The sequence below is a fragment of the Moschus berezovskii genome, chromosome 23, assembly GCF_049115385.1.
Source record: "Moschus berezovskii isolate FMDL1 chromosome 23, NW_MosBer_1.0, whole genome shotgun sequence".
NCBI classification, from domain to species: Eukaryota; Metazoa; Chordata; class Mammalia; order Artiodactyla; family Moschidae; genus Moschus; species Moschus berezovskii.
The window spans coordinates 25,410,263-25,432,392 of NC_142482.1; the positions used below are offsets into that span (position 1 = coordinate 25,410,263).

The following is a 22,130-nucleotide window of genomic DNA, read 5'->3' on the forward strand; positions in this document are numbered from 1 at the left end:
CTGTGTTCCCCATCCTGACCACACTGTCTTTCCCAGAGTCAGGAACTGATGGCTGGCTGGTTGTAAGTTCAATGATCTGGACCCACTTCTTGAGCATTAACCATTTTGAAAGACATCTTTATCTACCTATTTGTCTCCTCCACTGGATTAAAAATGCCTAAAGGGCTCATAGATGGTGACTTCTAAGACAGCCTGGTAGGTAGGTAGATAGACAGACAAACAGATAAAGCACATGGGTGCTCCTAGGTGTCTACTGAATCCAACCAAATGTCAGAAGCTCAGTTCCATCTAGGGCCCTGTTGCTTTCCTTTAGAAAATACCTAGACTTTTTTTCCTTAACCAACATTTGGGAAAAAAATCATCCCTTATTTAAAATAGAAAGGTAAGGACTTCTCTGGTGGCCCAGCACTCAAGACTCCACCTTCCAATGCAGCGGGCCTGGGCCTGATCCCTGGTCAGGGAACCAGATCTGCAGGTCACAACTAAAAGGTCCTGCATGGCTCAACTAAGACTCAGCACAGTCAAATAAATAAATACTTTTAAAAACTAGAAATGTAAATTATGATAATGAGGGATACCACTTTTCACATATGATGTTGACAAAAAATTAAAATGTCTATTTCCCAATGCTGGAGAGGATATGGTGAAATAAGCACTTCATAGCACAGTAATTTTGCAAGTTGTGTCGAGATCCAATTCCTCTGAGCTAGGGATTTTTCTGTGGATCTTCTCTAATAAAATAAATCTTAACTATAGGAAAATCTATGTGTATAAACTTGTTCATTATAGCATTATATAATTTTTTTTAAATGTAGATATCCAATAGAAAACACTTAGACTTTTGTTTGTTCACTTTTTAAGTTTAAAGATCTTATTGGGATTGCAAAGACTATCAGATTAAACAGACATTTGAAAATGGTTGTGAGCACTGATTTTGGAGCTAAAGCAAGTGATTTGTTCTCTCTCTCCTAACTATCATTTATTCATACAATCTATAGACTCTTCAAATATGAAGGATGCAAAGATGCATTCCTCAGAGGCAGTGAAAAGTGAAAGTGAGTGAACGTGTCAGTCGCTCAGTGTGTCTGACTCCTTGCGGCCCCGTGGACTGTAGCCCACCAGGCTCCTCTGTCCATGGGATTCTCCAGGCAGGAATACTGGAGTGGGTAGCCGCTCCCTTATCCAGGGGATATTCCTGATCCAGGGGATATTCCTGATCCAGGGGATGAACCCAGGTCTCCAGCATTGCCAGGCAGATTCTTTACCACTGAGCTACCTAGGAAGCCCTTGAAGTAAACCTGCTCAGTAATGCTTCCTGCAGAAATGAGATTGACCACAGAGCTACAGAGAAGGCAATGATCCATTTACCCATTCTTTCTTTGATTGAATTTATGGGGAAGTGCAAAGATGAGTGTGGTCAGTTCCAAGAGAGGGTGAAAGGGATCATGAGAGATTTGAAAAGCCAGGGGTCAGTATTTGTGCCTGAGGTCTACAACAAAGCAAGCTGGAAAGGATCTTAGAAAATCTAATAGCGATTCTTCTCTGGAATAGAAAGAATCGCTTTGTGCATTAATTTTGTCTCCATCAACTTCTCTTTGAGCATTTCTTTTCAACTTCGTGGACTGGGTATATGAAGCCTTTGTAACAGTAGCTTTTGGTCTGGAGAGCAATCTTTTGAGCCAGAAGAGAGCAAATTCAAGGAACTGCCTCAAGGTTTGCATCAGCCCCCTGGAGGCACCAATTCCCCGTTGTCCTGCATGTGTCTCTGGCTGCAACCTCAGTACCAGGAGAACTCTGGAAGCTGAGAAGAGGGAGGACAGAGCTCTCCCATATGCCGTGAGGGGCTGTCGTGGCAAGGTCTTCAGCTCCGCTCTGTTTCCATCACTCCTTCATCAGACTATGATGCTAGCTTCCAAACTGTTTACTCAAGTCTCCCGGCGCCTCCTTTCCAACACACCCTAAAGATTTCTTCCAGAAAAGCCACCCAGAGCACAGTGATCACTATGCCCTGCTCTGCTTTGGCGCTTCCCTTGCAACTGAAAGCAGGAAACTCCCTGGTGAGGTATTTATGTGTTTTCATAACATGGGCCTACTTATTCAATAAATAAAAGTTAGAAGTTAAAATAATACCAAAACATGTAATATTAAAAGAAGTTCCCAACTATTCCTCTACCCCTCCCAGAAGCAATCATCCTAACAATTTCCCAATCATTTTTCTACCCTATTTATTTTGACTTCCTGTACCTCTTGCTAAAAACAAGACAACAGGTCCCAAATGGAGTCATTTATGCTAAACCCATGTCACCAAAGGAAGATTTAACTTAATTACAGTTTTGACTCCTCCAGAAGTGGAGTCTTAAACCAATCAAGAATCTACCTGACACAAACTTCCCTGGTAGTCCAGTGGCTAAGACTCTGCACTCCCAATGCAGGAGGCCTGAGTTTGATCCCTGGTTAGGGAACTAGATCCCACATGCCGCAACCAAGAGTTTGCATGCCATAACTAAAGATCCCACATGCTGCAGCTAAGACCTGGAGCAGTCAAACAAACAAACGAACTGCCCGACAGACCCCTGTTGTGCCCGAAAGGAAAATGACCTTGCTATAACCAACCTCCCTTTGGCCAGTATTTTTACTTGCTTGTTCCCATTCCTGTCTGCCTGCAAAAGTCTTTCATTTTGTACAGCTCCTCAGAGCTCCTTACTGTCTGCTAGACTGGGGATGCTGCTTGATTCACAAATTGTTGAATAAAGACAATAAGATTTTAAAAATATGCTCAGTTGAATTCTTTTTTAAAAAAACAAACTCCAAGACAGCAGTTCAACAGATATTCCTGCAACTTTACTTGCTTTCACTTTCAAGCCTTTGTTCACATTAATTTTTAAATCTGGAATGTTAGACCAAGTTTTTCCCTCCATCATTGAATGTCCAAACTCTAAAGGCCTAACTTCCAGGTCACTTGCTCTGTAATGTTTTTGCTGATCTACTTACTGAAACTCTTCCCTTCTCTTTCAGATTCCTGCAGTGGCATTTCTTGTATTTCCTGCTTATAGCACTTGTTATTTTATTCTCTGCTCTTTCCCCATCGCCCAGAAGCATTTCTCAGTCCCCCTGCTTCCCTGTCCTCCCTCAACAGGTACCCTGGGACCTTCCTATGTATAAAAGGACTCAACAAATTCTCCCTGAGTAAGAGAAAGAGTCTGGAGTCTCCAGAGTTTCCCTGGTGGCTCAGATGGTAAAGAATCCACCTGCAGTGCCGGAGACTTGGGTTTGATCCCTGGGTCAGGAAGATCCCATGGAGAAGGGAAGGGCTCCCCACTCCAGTACTCTTGTTTGGAGAATTCCATGGACAGAGGAGCCTGGAGGGCTACAGTCCAGGGGTCTCAAAAAGTTGGATGTGACTGAGGAACTAACTCTTTTTAAAAAAAAAAAACACATCACAAGACATCACCTGTGACGAGTGGGTTCTGTTTGCATCTCAAATCATTAAAGGAAGTGGTGAGTTCTGAGGGGCTTCTGGGATGTTGACTGGTTCCAGGTGACTGGAAGAACAGTTGGAGAACTAAATCAGAAAAAAAAAACAAAAACCCACAACAAAACAACAACAAAACCCCCCAAACTATAATATTCCTCCTATTTTAAAGAGAACAATGTGAATGGCTCTTTGCAAACTGTGGAGTTGAACAACCCCTCTCATTATTCCAGTGCAAGTGAAACAGACATTTACCCTCCAATACAACAACACCTTGCTTATTTAACTTATATGCAGAGTACATCATGAGGAACGCTGGTCTGGAAGAAGCACAAGCTGGAATCAAGATTGCTGGGAGAAATATCAATAACCTCAGATATGCAGATGACATTACCCTTATGGCAAAAAGTGAAGAGGAACTAAAAAGCCTCTTGATGAAAGTGAAAGAGGAAAGTGAAAAGGTTGGCTTGAAGCTCAACATTCAGAAAACAAAGATCATGGCATCTGGTCCCATCAGTTCATGGGAAATAGATGGGAAAACAGTGGAAACAGTGTCAGACTTTATTTTTTTGGGCTCCAAAATCACTGCAGATGCTGATTGCAGCCATGAAATTAAAAGACGCTAACTCCTTGGAAGGAAAGTTATGACCAATCTTGATAGTATTAAAAAGCAGAGACATTACTTTGCCAACAAAGGTCCGTCTAGTCAAGGCTATGGTTTTTCCCGTGGTCATGTATGGATGTGAGAGTTGGACTGTGAAGAAAGCTGATTGCTGAAGAATTGATGCTTTTGAACTGTGGTGTTGGAGAAGACTCTTGAGAGTCCCTTGTACTGCAAGGAGATCCAACCAGTCCATTCTAAAGGAGATCAGTCCTGGGTGTTCATTGGAAGGACTGATGCTAAAGCTGAAACTCCAATACTTTGGCCACCTCATGTGATGAGTTGACTCACTGGAAAAGACTCTGATGCTGGGAAAGTTTGGGGGCGGGAGGAGAAGGGGATGACAGAGAATGAGATGGCTGGATGGCATCACCGACTCTGTGGACATGAGTTTGAGTGAACTCTGGGAGTTGGTGATGGACAGGGAGGCCTGGAGTGCTGTGATTCATGGGGTCGCGGAGAGTCGGACACGACTGAGCGACTGAACTGAACTGAACTGAACTGAACAACAACAGAAGACTCTGGCAGCCCTAACCTCCCTCTGTCTTGGTGGGCGGCTCATGCAGGGGTGGGGGGTGCTCTCTGGTGAACCATGACGTGGGTTTCATTTTCTTTTCACACAAGGAATTTGAAAGACGTCGTTTTCAGCATAAAGTAGGGGATGAATGGGAAAAGGAGGAGGGTGGCCAAAGGGGAAACAGTTGTGCAACAGTCTGAGAGTGGAAGAAGGCCAACTTTACTTGCTTTCGGCATGAGGACAGGGATGGCTAATGGGACCTGACAACACCTACACCTACATAAGGTAGTGATATTTTCCATCTAAATAACATACTTATTAATGTTTTGTATTTGTTTTAGTTTATACAAACCTCTCGTATATAAAACAGTGCATGAATAAAAGCCCGATCAGTGCCCAGGATTTTAAATATCACAACAAACTACCCCATTACCTGTTGCTTTGAGGCATTTGACTCATCCAAGCAGTTTTCATTCTAATTGTAGTTTTGCCAAAAAATAAAACCATTAATCTCTCCTCCAAATGGCTAGATCATTATCAACCCATTTGTGAGCCTAGTCCTATTTAAAGTCATTGTGAGAACTGTATCCGACAGTTAAAACAACTTGAAAACCCTTTCAACTCTAAGGCTTTTCTCCAAAACTGCTTTACCTCCTTTGTACTTGGACTTTGCAAACAATTTCCATTATTTTTTCAGTGATTTTATATTCAAGTGAATTTAATTCATCCTCCAAACAAAACTACAGTTTGTCTTGATAGCAATATCAAGGGATAAAAGAGTTACTGAAAAAAAACTGGCTATAATTATGAGTTGGGAGAGAGATAACGGGATGCTGTGGGGAAGAAGAATTATGAGAAGGGAGATGGTGTGGGCAAGAAAAAATAGAAACACAGAAGGTCTGGCACATGGTGAGGGGCAGGGTAGAGATACTGGAGGCCACAAGTGCACAGGCACGATGGTGCGTGTCTTCAGAAAAGGCCAAGGAAGAGAGTTCCTTCCATCATGAGCAAGTGATTCTAACTCAGGAACTGACGGTGACCTTTCGTTTCATGGCCAATGCCATGTTCTTGCAGCCAACAATGCCAGCTGTTGCCAGGCCAGGGGAGGCACTGTTCACCTCTGTGAAGAGCCTCACCAGCCACCCAGAGACCTGGGGACCAATCATCACACTTACCCCCCATAACCACCCTTACACCAACAAGTCCTACTCCTCCTGGAGTGTTTCTGATACTCCACCTCTCTCATCCTCCCCATCCTCTGGCTGGGACTCCTGGACTACAACAGCCTCCTAAAGGGTCGTCTGGTCTTGTGTCCTCCGCTGCCAATCTGTCTGCCCAGCATGCTGCTGAACCTGTCCTCCCAGCCTCTCACTCCCCAGAGCCCACCACTCCTGGCCTTTCCGCTTCATAAAATGCTCCTTTCCACCACAGAAGCAGTGGAAGCCATTCAAGTGATTCCTTCTGTTTGCAGAGTTCCTCCCAGCCAACCCCACCCTCATGCCCACTTTGGATCTTCCTGGTCTTAACTTGAGGGCGTGTCTCCCTGCTGTGTGCTCTCCCAGTCATACAGAAGTGTACTTTGAAATTAACTGTTTGAGACTCTCGTCTCTGTCAGGGTAAGTGCTCTGAGGTCAGGGGCTGCCGGGCCATGCGTGTCCTTGTTTGTAATATGGGGGTAAAACAACAACTTAACAGAGTAAGGATTAGATGAGTTCACTTAGGCAGTGAACTTAACTATAGCAGCTTACATGTAAGGATTATGTAAGCTTTGTATCTGAGTCATTCAGTGGTGTCCAACTCTTTGCAACCCCATGAACTGTAGCCCACCAGGCTCCTCTGTCCATGGAGGTCTCCAGGCAAGAATACTGGAATGGGTTGCCATTCCCTTCCTCAGGGGATCTTCCCAACCCAGGGACTGAACATGGGTCTCCTACATTGCAGGCAGATTCTTTAACCTCTGAGCCACCAGGGAAGCCCATGTAAGCTTTAGCCATATGACAATAATTGACACAGTAACTAGAACAAAGCATGTACTCAATAAATAGATGTTGAATAAAGAAATGAAAAAAATGATGGCTGAACTAATGAATTCACCAGTCCAGAGGGCCTCCTTTTTCCCAGCTAGCTGTTACCTATAAGACAGTACAGAAATGCCACATGAAGAACAGTCACGGAGAACAATCGCTTGTCCCTGTCTACTGACACCATGATCAATGGTGAAAAATAGCATCTTTGTTTCCTGGGATTTGAACTCATCCTACTGTGTTGCTAAAGAAATATTCACAGCAAGGAGATTTGGAATGAATGAAGAGATAAAGGGATATAACATCACCAAATACACTTCTAGGCTTCTTGGTCTTGTCTCTATTAACTAAAAAGTGTGCTCCTTCATGAGCACCATACTCTTTAATTATTTCCAAGCTAGATGAGTAAGAAAACCATGCATGTCAGGTTGTTCATCCCAACAAATGTTTGCACAGAAAATTTCAACCTAAGTTGCAAAAGGGAAACTCTTCATCCCTTTGTTCTAGAACATTCCACACTTCAGATTCCTCAGTGTCTTCACAAGAAAGGCACTGGTCAACTATACATCATGGTCTGACGGTCTAATAGAAAGAGAAACGTATAACACCGACCTGGACTTCCAGCATGGTTCTGCGGCTGCTGCAGCGATGGTGCACGCATGCTCAGTCGCTTCAGTCGTGTCCGACTCTGCGACCTTGTGGACTGTAGCCTGCTAGGCTCCTCTGTCCATGGGGATTCTTCAAGCAAGAATACTAGCATGGGTTGCCATTTCCTACTCCAGGGGATCTTTCTCTCCCATCTCTTACGTCTCCTGCCTCGGCAGGCAGGTTCTTTACCAGTAGCGCCCCCTGGGAAGTCCGCTGGAGATACCAACACACTTATCAAAAACTACACCTGGGGAAGGCGCCTCGGCCTGAGTCCAACCCTGACAAATCCTGTTATCTGACAGAACTGTGAGTGTTCACTGTCCTTTAAGGCAGACTGTGATCATATCTTAAAATAAGGTTGCTGCAGAGAGCTCATTTAGATTTATGAATAAACACTGTTGCATCACATTAGTGGTGATTCTTCTTTCCCTCCTGTATTGGAGGAAGTTTCCTGTTCTTTTCTCTACAGTTGGCTTGAACCCTTTATTTCAGCCTCTGGGACAGTCCATAGTTTGTTTTCAGTTTAGTCATCAGTTTTAGAAACTGGCATGTAAGAGATCTGATCACTATAAAAATGAATTCTGACAGATAAGTTGTTAGAGCCTTCATCCTTGCACATTTAAAACTGAAGGATGCTACACTGAAATCCATTATGGAGAATGAATTTCTTATTTTTTTTTTTTTTTTCAGAATGGAAATAATGGTGACAGTGCTAAAGAATCTACATGCCAATGAAGAGATGCAGATTCGATCTCTGGGTTAAGAAGATCCCCTGAAGGAGGAAATGGCAACCCACTTCAGTACTCTTGCCTGGAAAATTCCATGGACAGAGGAGCCTGGTGGGCTACCGTCCATGGGACTGAGCCACTGAGCACACACTTTACTTGGGGTTTCCTGCTATTGCTGCTGTAGCTGCTTCTACTACAACTTCAAGACTTCAGGAAATGTTGGTAACATTAAAAACGGTAACATTTATGATGATTAGTATAATAATAAAGATTATAATCATTTACATGTTTGTTTATTTTTTATATGGAGGTATAATTTGACAGCCTGTATTTTTTATTTATAATTATAGAGTTTGTGTGAATAAATACGTATAACTGACCTGTTTTTCTGTGGAGCAAACTGGATTTGCATGGAGAAGTGCTGGAGTCCAGGGCCTGAGTGGGAGCTGAGAGTGGCAATGTCTTTGGACCATCTGGGTTCCCAGGTGGGAAGGGGGCGCTCTGGCCGTGTCTCAGTTCACTTCTGTCCACGCTGGAGAGATGGAGGGCGTCCTGAGCTTTCTTCTTCTCCTTCTTTAACATATTTACCAAAATATCTAAAACTTGACTTAAGGATTTAGTCATTCATGACGGATTAGAATGATCAAAACACTTATTTTCAAGTGAGATTGATAGTTTCAACGACACTTGCTATGGTCATGTGACAAAGACAGACGAAAGAAAGACTTCACCTTTCTGAGGTCCTTGATAAAGTGATGGACAGTGTAGGAGGCTGCTGGCCTTTCAAACAGGGCACCATTATCATTACATGAAAAATGAGCAAGCCAAAAGGTCTTTAAAATCTTTGAGTTCAAACTAATTTGGGCTTAAAGCTTTCATGAAAGCATTTGTAAAAAGGAAAACGAACCCTGGGTAGTGGTAGACAATGGAGCTGTCTCCGTAAACAAGGCTTGAATGCAGGAAGCAGCTCGGGAATCAGCAGCACGAGGAGCAGGGAGAACGCAGAGCCTGCCCAGCAGACAGCCCAGCAGAGTCAGCTCTGGTGCCAGACCACCTCCACGTCCAACTCATGCTCGTTCAGTGTACCTTCGAATGGGGCTTTAAAGTCACCTTTTTAAAAGTCTCTAATTTTCAGTCTCTCTAATTTCACTAAAAGAGGTGAATTATTAGTAAAGAAGTGCATGCTAAGCAACTTCAGTCAAGTCCAACTTCTTTGCGACCCCGTGGTCTGTACCCCACCAGGCTCCTCTGTCCATGGGATTCTCCAGGCAAGAATACCAGAGTGGGTTGCCATGCCCTCCTCCAGGGGATCTTCCTGACCCAGGGATCGAACCTGCATCTCTTATGTCTCCTGCATTGGGGGGCAAGTTCTTTACCACCAGCACCACCTGGGAAGCCCCATTAGTAAAGATATATCATTTTAAATTAGAATTTTTGTGGGCCATATGGATCTGGAGAAAACTGGATCTCTCTCTCTCACACAGACACACACATAAGAGGGTAGAAGTGCCAGATTGCTTATTTTTTAAAAAGGTCAAGAGTGACTGAGTGGCCGCTTTCTACTGGGTGCTCAAGAAAGGCTCAGGCTTCAATAAAGGCTTTTTAGAAAACAACATTGAAGCTGAGATCCGAATGACAAGAAGAACCAGACATAGGGAGGGTGTCTAAGCAGAGGAAGTGGCGAGTCCTGAAACCTGAAGGAGAAACGGGCTGGGCAGTGGTTCGCAACAGAGGCTATTTCACCACCCACGGGACATTTGGCCACGTCTGGAGATATTTCGGGTTGTTTCTGGGCTTTCCTTCTGCATGGGGGTTGGGGATGCTCCTGGTGGCCAGTGGGTAGAGGACTGCTCAGGATAGCTCTGACGGCGGCACCACTGAGGTTAAGAAGCCGGGTGTTATAAGTCAGGGTAGAAAGGCACCGTGCCCACAGCCTAATGTGTATGGGGCGGGGACAGAAGACCCGAAGCAGGGGCTGGGTGGGTGCAAGATCACGTGGAGCCTCTTCATCTGGAGGAAGAAGCGTGATTGTTACTCTAAGTGTAACGGGAACCTGCTGGAAGGATTGAACCAGAGAAATGCAGTGTTCTGATGGACGTTCACAAAGCCCACAACAGACACTCATCTTGCTGCCTCCCTTCTCTCTGGTTCCCTTTGTCTGGCCCTGTTTCCAGCTCCCATTTCATTCGGGCCTCTGTTCCTGCCAAGTGCAGCCCCGGGGGACCAAGTATCACCCTGTTAAGTGTTTTGTGAAGAGATGTCTGAACTTTATGCAAACGATAATGCCACTGAAATGACACTGTTTTCACTCCCTTTCCACGAAGAGCATTCCAGGCCGCACACTTTCTTTCTGTTTGCAGGACAATCTTCTGCTGAGCTCCAGTAGGATCACTTTTCCTCCTATTTTAAGCCATATCTTTCTCACTCCTCCTGTCACTATCCTGGCCTTCTTGGTTCTACCCCGAAAGATAATGAAAATCGTCTCCAACCTGACTGTGAGACACTATGAAACATCAGGAGCCTTTCTTGGTCATTAGCCCTTGATAAATGTCAGCTTTGTGATGAGTATGTCTTAGCTGCTCTCCCTTCTTCTTCCGAGGCTGCCCATTGTCTGTGGGGTCATGCCCTCCACGGTGCAGCACTCTCCAGAGCCCAGAGCACAAGCCCAGCGGCATCTTACCAGCTCTGCTCGGCTCTGAGACGCTAGCGAGAGGCAGTGTTGTCAGAGATGATGAATGAAGAACTAGGGCATCCATCTGGGTGTGAACTTCCAAGTTCAGTGCTCTTTTCCCCATGCCTCCTACACATTCTCCTTGCAAATATGAGTCTCAGAAGGCGAGGACCCTGCTGGAGTTGTTCACGGTCAGGAAAGAATCTAGCACAGCCCTGCATGGACAGTGGTACCTGGATTTACCAGTGAAGAGATGATGTATGTCTCTCTCTCACTCCCTTTATAAAATAAACATATACGAACAAGCCTAGACTGTTCCCTCTCTGTCATATCTCATTTCATCCTTCCCATATGCACAGACATTCATAAGCCCAGAAGAGGATTAAGGAGTTGGTAGGAGTATTTAGGGGAGATGATCCTGAACTAGGATCAAGGCCAGGAAAAGAAGCAGAGCTCAGACTGGGGCTGGGGCCAGGACTGAGGTCTCGGCTGGGACCATCTCTGGGGATGGATAGGGTAGGAGAGAGGAAAAGGAATGCAAGGGCGACAACATTGTGGGCAGCACTTGGAGACAAGGGCTTGTGTGGGAGTTCAATTCACAGTCAGATCTACTGTTACTGGCCTGATAATAAAGCATCTCGAACTCACTCGAATCAGACACATGGGGTCTGCTAACACTCAACTAAAATTAGAGGCTGAAGCTAATCAGGCAGAGTGCCTGCCTCCTATTTGGTTTGGTTTTACCTCTTTATTACTGGATTTCCTTCATGTAAGCTATTTTTTATGAATTTTGCACAATAGCTAAAGCTAAAATACCTTTCAGCAATTTTTGAGAAGTGAACAAAAATATTTGTTCATAAAGAACTGACCGAAATCATTTCTTATGCATGTTTATAGCCTGCAAATGTAATGAAAATGCCAAATCTTTTGCAAGAAGCTTGGAAGATAAAATAAGAAACAATACTGCAGAAATACTGGGGATACCTGAGGTCTAACCATCCATTAGGGCTCTTTAGAGGTAACCACCTCATCTGTGGGCTTTCCAGGTGGCGCTAGTGGTAAAGAATCCCATTGCCAATGCAGGAGATGTAAGAGACACAGGTTCGATCCCTGGTTCAGGAAGATCCCCAGGAGGGGACAATGGCAACCCACTCCAGTATTCTTGCCTGGAGAATCCCATGGGCAGAGGAGCCTGATGGGCTACAGTTCAAGGGGTCACAGAGAGTCGACTTGGCATGCATGCATGCACCTCATCCGTAGGAGAGGCAGTTCCCATGTGCGGTTACCATTTTCAGTCCCCAATATACACTGTCTCCTAGAGACGTAAGAATTCTATCCTTGACACTCATCTACACTCACTTCTAAATTTGGGAACATTTGTAAGTGGAACTCAAAGCAGTAGATCTGGCTTTTAAATAAAAAGTTACATTTAAATCAATCTCTGCTCTTTATAAGCTAAATACCATTTGTCATTTCTCGGCCATCATTCGAGTTTCACCCACACAGAGGCCACAAATTCTGGGCCATGGTGAGGCTGTGGTCAGCCCGGTGTCCGGCCGGCTAGCTAAAGATAACCAGCTAGCTTACTGGGTCAGGACTAAAACAGGAAGAGAACTGTGGAGTAGTCAAAAATATATTAAAAATTTTTTTAATGTGGAGAGAAAGAAAACCCATGCTTTTCAATAAACTGAAATATCTCCCATAATGGTAAGATATCTAGCTAAAAGCAAGGTAATTTATTTTTTCTTTTATGGCAACTCTGGTTTGTGCTAGTTGAAACACCATGTTTGGTGAAGCGATATTTTACTTCTAAATGGAAAGAAACAACGGGAGCTAGAAGCTGGGTGGGGAGCTGGGTGATGTGGCTAGGGGAAGATAGCTAAGGGTTTCCTGGTCCAAGCCCATAGAAGAGTCTCTAATCTCTGCGGAAAGGATACTGATTTCATTGTCCCTCTGCTGTAGGATATCACGTAGCTTTTTATACTCTTCCTCTTTCAATGGTTCTTGGCAGTTTTGATCTTTGTTTTCAGAGGGGGCTGTGCCCTGTCTGTGGATCTTCTTGTCATTCAGGAGTTTCTGGAAGATGAAACAAGAGCTTAGCATCCATACCTCTACTCCCAGTGTCCTTGTGTCTCTGATTCTTTCCGCCTTCATCAATGCCTTGCACACATTAGGTGTTCTCCTCTGACGCCTCGCCTTGCAATGCAGTTGCCTTTGCTGCAATATGTCTTCCTCCTCCTACCTGTCTTCTTTCCATCCTCCTTCACCATACCCGTCCCCCTTATCTTGTCTTTCCCTCCCTAACATGGGAAATTCCTGCTCAAACACTGTCTTCTCTTGAACTTCTTTTGCTTTCTCTATAACCTCATACCACTAACTCACACTTAAAAAAACAAACAAACCAGTTGTCATGTATTATAATTATTTTTTACATATCTGTCTCCTCCGTGACTTACTTATTCAACTTGGCCTTCTCTATGCCTAGTCCAGCGCAAACTCACGCAAATGTCTGTTATCTTAATGAAGTATGCTAAATTACAAGTCAGGCAGACATAGAGGGTAATGATATTCACTCGGTGTCATCATGAAAGTAAAACCTAAGACTGAAGCTGCTGGAGAAAAATGAAGGACACAATTTTTTTGACATAGCTTGAAAATAAGTGGATTTTGAATATGAAACTATTTTGTGTAGATGGTACAGAGATTTCTGGGCAAAGCTTTAGAAGTTCAAGGTCTGAGCTTATCCACTGGAAAGTAAGATACAACCTCTGAAGAAATTCAGTGATTATCTGTTTGAACCATCTCAGTGGTTCAAAGATCATACTGTTCTGGAAATGGGAAGCTGGCTCCTCAACCTTTCAAGAGCAGGTCAACTAGAAAAGCTTTATTGCAGTTTGAACACAGCATACAATGGCTTCTACTAGCAGAAATGTTTAAATTTACCTTTAAATAATGGAAACAGTGATGAATTTTACGCATATCAGCGCCAACCTCTAGTTTACTCTCTGGATCCTGGTCTTCCAGAAAGGATGTTATTAGTTTTTCCAGCCTAAAAATACATAACGTATGAGAATCAACTATAAGCTTGAGACTTTAGAAATTCTAGTGGCATTATTTGTTAGTTAACATTTGAAGTACAGGATATTGTTCTCACTTCCTTACAAAAATACAGTTATCCGATTTGGCTATAAACATTAACGGGGAAGAAACAAATTGGCAAAGTGAAATCTGGAAATGATGCAATTATTTGACTAATTTCCAGTGGACTTTCGCATGCAGATTTCAATTCAAGAATCATTTGATTTCTACAACATATGCATTCTATCCAAGCTTTCTGTGCCCCTGTGCCTAGCTGCCACACTGCTGAAGATAAACTAATGAAAAAAACCTTTTTTATTAGTTTCATTAAAAATTCATGCTGCTCAGTCTGAGCTGGGACCTTAGTGGAGCCCCAAACCCTTTGAGTCACTCCTGGTTGACATAGAGTATTCACAGTGGCTCTCCCAAATCCTTCCACAGCCCCCAGCCCACCATCTCATTATGCAGCTCCTCACTGGACTGAGAAGTCAGCGTTGTTTCAAGGGGGCTCCTTCAGCTCCTTTACCCCCACCTGCCAGTGTCTCTGTCACCCCTCAGGCCTCTGCCTTCTGATTCTGGATGATATCCTTCCTCCTTCTCACGGCCAACCTCTCCCCAGACTCTCTTCAGGCTCCGAGCAGGGCTACCTGATGAGTTAGTCCTTAGCACCTCTCCATACTGATCTTTCCCTTCTCCTTACAATGATTTTCATGTTCAGTTCAGTTCAGTTGCTCAGTCGTGTCCGCCTCTCCGCGACCCCATGAATCACAGCACACCACGCCTCCCTGTCCATCACCAACTCCCGGAGTTCACTCAAACTCATGTCCACAGAGTCGGTGATGCCATCCAGCCATCTCATTTTCTGTCGTCCCCTTCTCCTCCCGCCCCCAACCTTTCCCAGCATCAGAGTCTTTTCCAGTGAATCAACTCATCGCATGAGGTGGCCAAAGTATTGCAGTTTCAGCTTTAGCATCAGTCCTTCCAATGAACACCCAGGATTGATCTCCTTTAGAATGGATCTCCTTGCAGTACAAGGGACCCTCAAGAGTCTTCTCCAAAAAAAATAGAAAACAAACATCTGCCTTTGGAGGGAACATCCAGGCCACCCCAGGAAGTTTGGTGTGCGGCTCATAGAGTCCACACTGCATTCTAGGGTCTGCATGGCATCTTCACTCCCCCGTTAGTTTATGAGCATCATGGGGCAATTCTTGACTCCTACTCTTCCTTGTGTTCCCTCTCCATGACCCTGTATCTAGAGCATCAGTATAGAATCAATGGAATGATTCCTTCTGTGTTGAGACCAGACTCTTGATAAGGAAGGTGTAAGAGTGGCAATCACACACTATCACTATACGGCGGCAGCCTATCTTTCTCACATTGTTTTGAAAATATTGGCCCACTTTCAGCATCATTTTGAACAAAACACATCTCCTTTCCACTAGCACTACCAGCCTACTCAAATAAGATGTAATGATTTCCCTCAGGAAGCAGAGGATGAAAATGCTTAGATAGCATCACAGACTCAATGGATGTGAATCTGAGCAAACTCTGGGAGACAGTGAAGGACAGCAAGGTCTGGTGTGCTACAGTCCACGGGGTCAACAAAGAGTCGGACATGACTCCGCAACTGGACGACAACAAGCAGCTTTGGATGTCATTCTTATTTCCTCCTATAGTCTGTGACACATGACAGCTGTTGCTTCCCAATTTGACCTGTCATTTTAAGGAGCATCTTTGGGTGGAGGGGTACTTATTTGTACCATTTGCTGACTGACATAATCTTACCTTGAGGCAGGCTTCAAACTGTCAGAGACATAGAGATATTAGTTTCTGATACAAAACGTGTTTATGTTTTTATGTGAAATATTATAAAAATAGATATTTATGGAAAGAATTCCAAACAACACAGATGTGAATAAATTAAAAAGTAAACACTCTACTCTTCTTCCTGCCTTGTCACCACTCTCATCTTTATTGACTCTCAATACTTTGGGGAATCCACGGTTAGTAGCTGAAATACATTCTTCTAGTTCTTAATGAAGCAGCTACCTATAGCCTTATGTGCATTTGTAGATTTCATTTGTTTATACAAAAATGAGATCACACTCTGAATAGAGTTCTGTATCATTATTTCTCTAAACAATTTATCAGAAATAATATTCCATGCCAGTACATATAGAACTGCTGCTGCTGCTGCTAAGTCACTTCAGTCGTGTTCGACTCTGTGTGACCCCATAGATGGAAGCCCACCAGGCTCCCCCATCCCTGGGATTCTCCAGGCAAGAACACTGGAGTGGATTGCCATTTCCTTCTCCAATGTGTGAAAGTGAAAAGTGAAAGTGAAGTCGCTCAGTCGTGTCCGACCCTTAGCGACCTCCCGGACTGCAGCCTAACAGGCTCCTCCATCCATGGGATTTTCTAGGCAAGAGTACTGGAGTGGCTTGCCATTGCCTTCTCCGAAAATAGAACTATTTCATTTTTAATGGCTATATAATATTGTATAGTGTGTGTCCTGAGCCTCTCATGATAGACACTGAGACAACATATTCATAATTACTACTTTCTTCTGTCATTCATGAGGAGGCCTGAATGCAAAACTGCCAATTAATGAAGTTTCAAAAATAGTAATGCATATCCATTTGTACTGACCCTGAATACTTAGCAAAAATTCTGGAACTCTGAAAATCATCATTAGTTTTAGAATTTACCACAATAATAAATAGAATTTACTGTCCTCTGGAGTAGACATGTTTTTTGGTTTCCAGTGTCCCTAAAATTTCAGAGAGCCAATATGGCACCCCACTCCAGCACTCTTGCCTGGAAAATCCCATGGATGGAGGAGGCTGGTGGGCTGCAGTCCATGGGGTCACTAAGAATCAGATACGACTGAGTGACTTCACTTTCACTTTTCACTTTCATGCACTGGAGAAGGAAATGACAACCCACTCCAGTGTTCTTGCCTGGAGAATCCCAGGGACAGGGGAGCCTGGTGGGCTGCCGTCTATGGGGTCGCATAGAGTTGGACACGACTGAAGCGACTTAGCAGCAGCAGCAGCAGTGGCTAGTCAATTCTTCTGCCTTGCTTTTTCTTTCAAAAATAATTTCTCCTGTATAGTCTGATCATGAAGTAAATATTCTAGGAAACACTCCATTAAGCAGGACTTGAAGTGTGTTCCAAATTCACAAGAAAGCAATGTAAGATTGTACAGGCCTGCTGATTAGCTGAGTTAACTCACAGATCACTCTGTCTCACTGGACTTTGGTTGTTACATCAAAACTCTTGTCTTGCACAATAAGAGTTTAGGATACAAGGAAGACCAGGAATCCAAAGAAATGGTGAAGAACTTCTGCTGAAATGAAAGAACTGGATTGCTTCACCCCTCCTGAGACTTGATTAGTTGGATATAAAAGTAAGAATGAAGATTAGGCCTTTTGACGTGCATTTTTTTTTCCTTAGTACTTGACACAACAGAGCCTCTTCAGATAAGAAAAACATGCCTGGTCTTCCCTTCATCCATTAAATGATTTACTGTTGAATTAATTTTCTTATCAGTGAAGGACTTGGCCTAACAATTAAAATGCAGAAAAATGCCTATTCAGATGTTTCTGATGTACTCCTCTCATAGTTAAGAGTGAACGATTGACCCTAAATTCCCTGCATTTTCCTATCTCCCAAAATAGTTCCTAAGTTCATACCTAGTCACTGCTCCCACTGGGGGTCTCCCAGCTGCCAGAACCCCGCTGTCCAGTGAAGAACTGTCTGCAACAAAGCTCTCCCAAGAGGTCAAGTGAATATGATAAGTCTGTTCTTTAGGATAAGCCCAAGCAAACAAGAAATTTTACTTGTTCTCTGTCGCTAGGAAAAAAAAATAGTAAAAGAATCCTATTGGAGAAGTAAAACTAAATGCATGCCATTCAGTTCTAGTCCATATAGACAAGAAAGATGGTAGATAATCTATGTGCCTGAACACTAAGCCTGGCTGGTAGGTGACTGGAGGATGTTGGTGATGATACTTGTTTCCATCAGAACCGACTGTTGACGAGACAGCACTGACAGCCTGTAGCGTAGATCAGCAATTCTGTTTTACTATAAATTTTGACTCCTGGCCACATCACAAGCTGTTGTTGCTTAGTTGCTAAGTCATGTCCAACTCTTTTGTGACCACAATGACTGTAGCCCACCCGGCTCCTCTGTCCATGGGATTTCCCAGCAAGAATACTGGAGCGGATTGCCATTTCCTTCTCCAGGGGATCTTCCAGACCCAGGAATCAAATTCAGGTCTCCTGCATTGGCAGTATGGTTCTTTACCACTGATCCACCTGGGAAGTCCATGGCCACACCAAAGAATTGACCATAATTTCTAATGTATGCTTTATCCCCTCAAGACCACTGGACTACTTTTGTTTTTGCTCCCCACGTTTCTTGCCAAAAAAATAAAGTTTTAGCTGCAGCCATGTTTTTGTGGAAATTTAGGTTTGGTAGTGTGAATAGAAAGGGAAAGCCAGTTAATTATCGTCAACAATAGCTGTATTACTTGGGCAAGCACTAAATGCTAGCTACTGGTCTGTGCCCTTTGAATACAACATTTCCTTAATCTGCACAACAACTAGATGGGCTGAGTACTATTATTGTCCTCATATCATAAGTAAAGGACCTGAAGTACAGAGAGATTGTATGTCTTGCCCAAGGTCAAACAGCTAGCCGACGGCAGAGCTGGAATTCAAACTCAGGGACGCTGACTTCAGAATTCAAGTTTTAAACACCGTGGTTACCATACTATGGCAAAGTTACTACATTTATTTAAACATCATGCTGGGCAATGTATTTCTAAAGGGCAACACCATACCATCTAGAATTTTTTGAAAAGGCAAACAGTCGAATAGACAAGAGGGAAATAACTGAGTTGCACTTGCTTAGATCTTAATAAGGTCATTGACTGGCATGCTTTATAACAGCAAAAGAAGTTGGGAAAGAATCAGAATGCCCCATATTAGGAAATTAAATAAATTATGACATAATTGTTTACACTGTTAGGCAAGTATTTAAAATGATGGTGAAGAGGTATATTTACCAGCATTAAAATAGTCATGATATACTATGATAGGTTAATAATAAATCCCTTTACAGGGATTCTGCAAGTAGCCTGCAATACACCCACAAAGAAGATAAGAGACAAGAAGGAAGGAAGGAAAGACAGAAGGAAGAAAAAAATCCTCAGACTTTTGCCCAGTTGCCTTTGGCTCAAGAACATTTATTATCTCCTTGTGAAAAGAGAGACTAGCGATCCAAGAGAAACTTGCTCGTCTGCAGTATTTTTATCACTATGTTACATTCAACTGTTTATTAAATGAAGGTCATTGTTTATCCATTGTGCACGATTACGATGTTCTCATTATTCTAAAATAATCTTTATTAAAAAAAAATTCAGCATGTTCCTGTCAGCATTCAGTTCAGTTCAGTTCAGTTCAGTCGCTCAGTCGTGTCCGACTCTCCGTGACCCCATGAATCACAGCACGCCAGGCCTCCCTGTCCATCACCAACTCCCGGAGTACACTCAAACTCATGTCCACAGAGTCGGTGATGCCATCCAGCCATCTCATTCTCCGTCGTCCCCTTCTCCTCCCGCCCCCAACCTTTCCCAGCATCAGAGTCTTTTCCAGTGAGTCAACTCGTCGCATGAGGTGGCCAAAGTATTGCAGTTTCAGCTTTAGCATCAGTCCCTCCAATGAACATCCAGGATTGATCTCCTTTAGAATGGACTGGTTGGATCTCCTTGCACTATAAGGGACTCTCAAGAGTCTTCTCCAACACCACAGTTCAAAAGCATTAGCGTCTCTAAAATAATCTTTGTAATAAAAAATTTAGCATGTTCCTGACAGCATTAGCATCTCAAAATAATTAGAAACCATGTCTCTATGGTACTGGTTGTGGGAAAGCTGGGGGAAAGAGGAATGGGTGTAAGCAAGGAGCATGCCTAAACTGGGGCATGGAAACCCCAGCTGGTTCTAAACCCCAGGACAGCTACAGGAAGTGTGGCCCAGAGGGTAACTGGGAGACAAAGATGGCGGAAGTGTCCTATGACACAGTCTTATTCCAGGGAATTAATGGCGAAAAACAAGGTTAGGGAGTGCAAAGCATTGGGACCTTATCCTTGGATCCTGAGCTGGAAAGAGTGAGCGGGATAAAAAATACCCCAGTTTGTGGGTTAGGGCTGTTCTGTGGTAGAATGTTGGAGATGCCTGGTGCCCCTGAACTGAAGGCCCTGCTGGCTTCTCACTGGTTCTGAGAGAATAGGTGGTTCATTCTCCAGGGCTATTAAGGAGTTCTGATTGCAGAAGCTAACTGGGACTAATTACACTAAAATGTATCAGAATCTGCCTGACCTCTATCAGTCATTCAGCCACTAAAGATGGTGCTGTTAAGGGCAGGTTGTCTCCAACAGGGTTAAGCAATGGGGTTGCTGACAAACTATAGTTACATAGTAACATGAGCAAAGATCTTTCTTAAAAAGCTGAAAATAATGATAAAGATAAAAGGAAACTGGAGAACTCAACTTTTAGGAACATAACTAAGTAGGAAGAATGGGAGAATAGCTACAAAATTAAAAATACTGGTCACTGTATATAAAGAATGTGGCTGAACAATTAGATTGAATGATCTCAACCAGAACAATTAGATTGAATGATCTCAACCATTAACTAATTCATCAGCTTCTTTGGTCACAAACTTCTCAGCTGCAAAATGTGCAAAACAACATCATCTCTAGACTGTTTGAGCTCTATGAAACAATGTAAATCAAGGAACAAAGAGAGGGTATTTATTGTCTGGCCCATGAATGCCTTCCTCTTCAGTGTGAATAGTAGGCCAACTTCTTAGGCATCACCTGGGAGACTTGAAGAAATGTAGACTCGAAGGCCCCATGCCAGACTTGCTGAATCTACATTTAAACAACATTCTCTGGGGATTCCTGTGTGCATCTATGCTTAAGAAGCCCTCAGCAACTTGTTGAATTTTGAGTTATGAATATAAACACATCTTCTTGGCTCTGCAAAGAAATAGAGGAAAATAACAGACTAGGAAAAACAAGAGATCTCTTCAAGAAAATTAGAGATTCCAAGGGAACATTTCATGCAAAGATGGGCTCGATAAAGGACAGAAATGGTATGGACCTAACAGAAGCAGAAGGTATTAAGAAGAGGTGGCAAGAATACACAGAAGAACTATACAAAAAAGATCTTCACGACCAAGATAGTCACGATAACGTGATCACTGACCTAGAGCCAGACATCTTGGAATGTGAATTCAAGTGGGCCTTAGAAAGCATCACTACGAACAAAGCTAGTGGAGGTGATGGAATTCCAGTTGAGCTATTTCAAATCTTGAAAGAGGATGCTGTGAAAGTGCTGCACTCAATATGCCAGCAAATTTGGAAAACTCCGCAGTGGCCACAGGACTGGAAAAGGTCAGTCTTCATTCCAATCCCAAAGAAAGGCAATGCCAAAGAATGCTCAAACTACCGCACAATTGCACTCATCTCACACGCTAGTAAAGTCATGCTCAAAATTCTCCAAGCTAGGCTTCAGCAATATGTGAACCGTGAACTCCCAGATGTTCAAGCAGGTTTTAGAAAAGGCAGACGTACCAGAGATCAAATTGCCAACATCCGCTGGATCATGGAGAAAGCAAGAGAGTTCCAGAAAAACATCTATTTCTGCTTCATTGTCTATGCCAAAGCCTTTGACTGTGTGGATCACAATAAACTGTGGAACATTCTGAAAGAGATGGGAATACCAGACCACCTGACCTGCCTCTTGAGAAACCTGTATGCAGGTCAGGAAGCAACAGTCAGAACTGTACATGGAACAGCAGACTGGTTCCAAATAGGAAAAGGAGTCTGTCAAGGCTGTATATTGTCACCTTGCTTATTTAACTTATATGCAGAGTACATCATGAGGAACGCTGGGCTGGAAGAAGCACAAGCTGGAATCAAGATTGCCGGGAGAAATATCAATAACCTCAGATATGCAGATGACACTACCCTTATGGCAGAAAGTGAAGAGGAACTCAAAAGCCTCTTGATGAAAGTGAAAGAGGAGAGTGAAAAAGTTGGCTTGAAGCTCAACATTCAGAAAACAAAGATCATGGCATCTGGTCCCATCACTTCATGGGAAATAGATGGAAAAACATTGGAAACAGTGTCAGACTTTATTTTTGGGGACTCCAAAATCACTGCAGATGCTGATTGCAGCCATGAAATTAAAAGACGCTTACTCCTTGGAAGGAAAGTTATGACCAACCTTGATAATATATTGAAAAGCAGAGACATTACT

General features: G+C 43.3%; 1 protein-coding gene across 2 annotated transcripts in view; it reads right to left on the bottom strand.

Moving 5' to 3' along the window:
* KIF6 (kinesin family member 6) overlaps positions 1-22,130 on the bottom strand; it is a 421,191-nt gene that overhangs the window by 180,395 nt on the left and 218,666 nt on the right. For both annotated transcript variants that reach the window (XM_088831062.1, XM_055406438.2), the window contains exons 11-13: positions 13,665-13,770; positions 12,659-12,797; positions 8,431-8,646 (exon numbers count right to left, since the gene is read on the bottom strand). In XM_088831062.1, the coding sequence (XP_088687188.1) occupies positions 8,431-8,646; positions 12,659-12,797; positions 13,665-13,770 (461 nt within the window). The remainder of the gene's footprint in view (positions 1-8,430; positions 8,647-12,658; positions 12,798-13,664; positions 13,771-22,130) is intronic.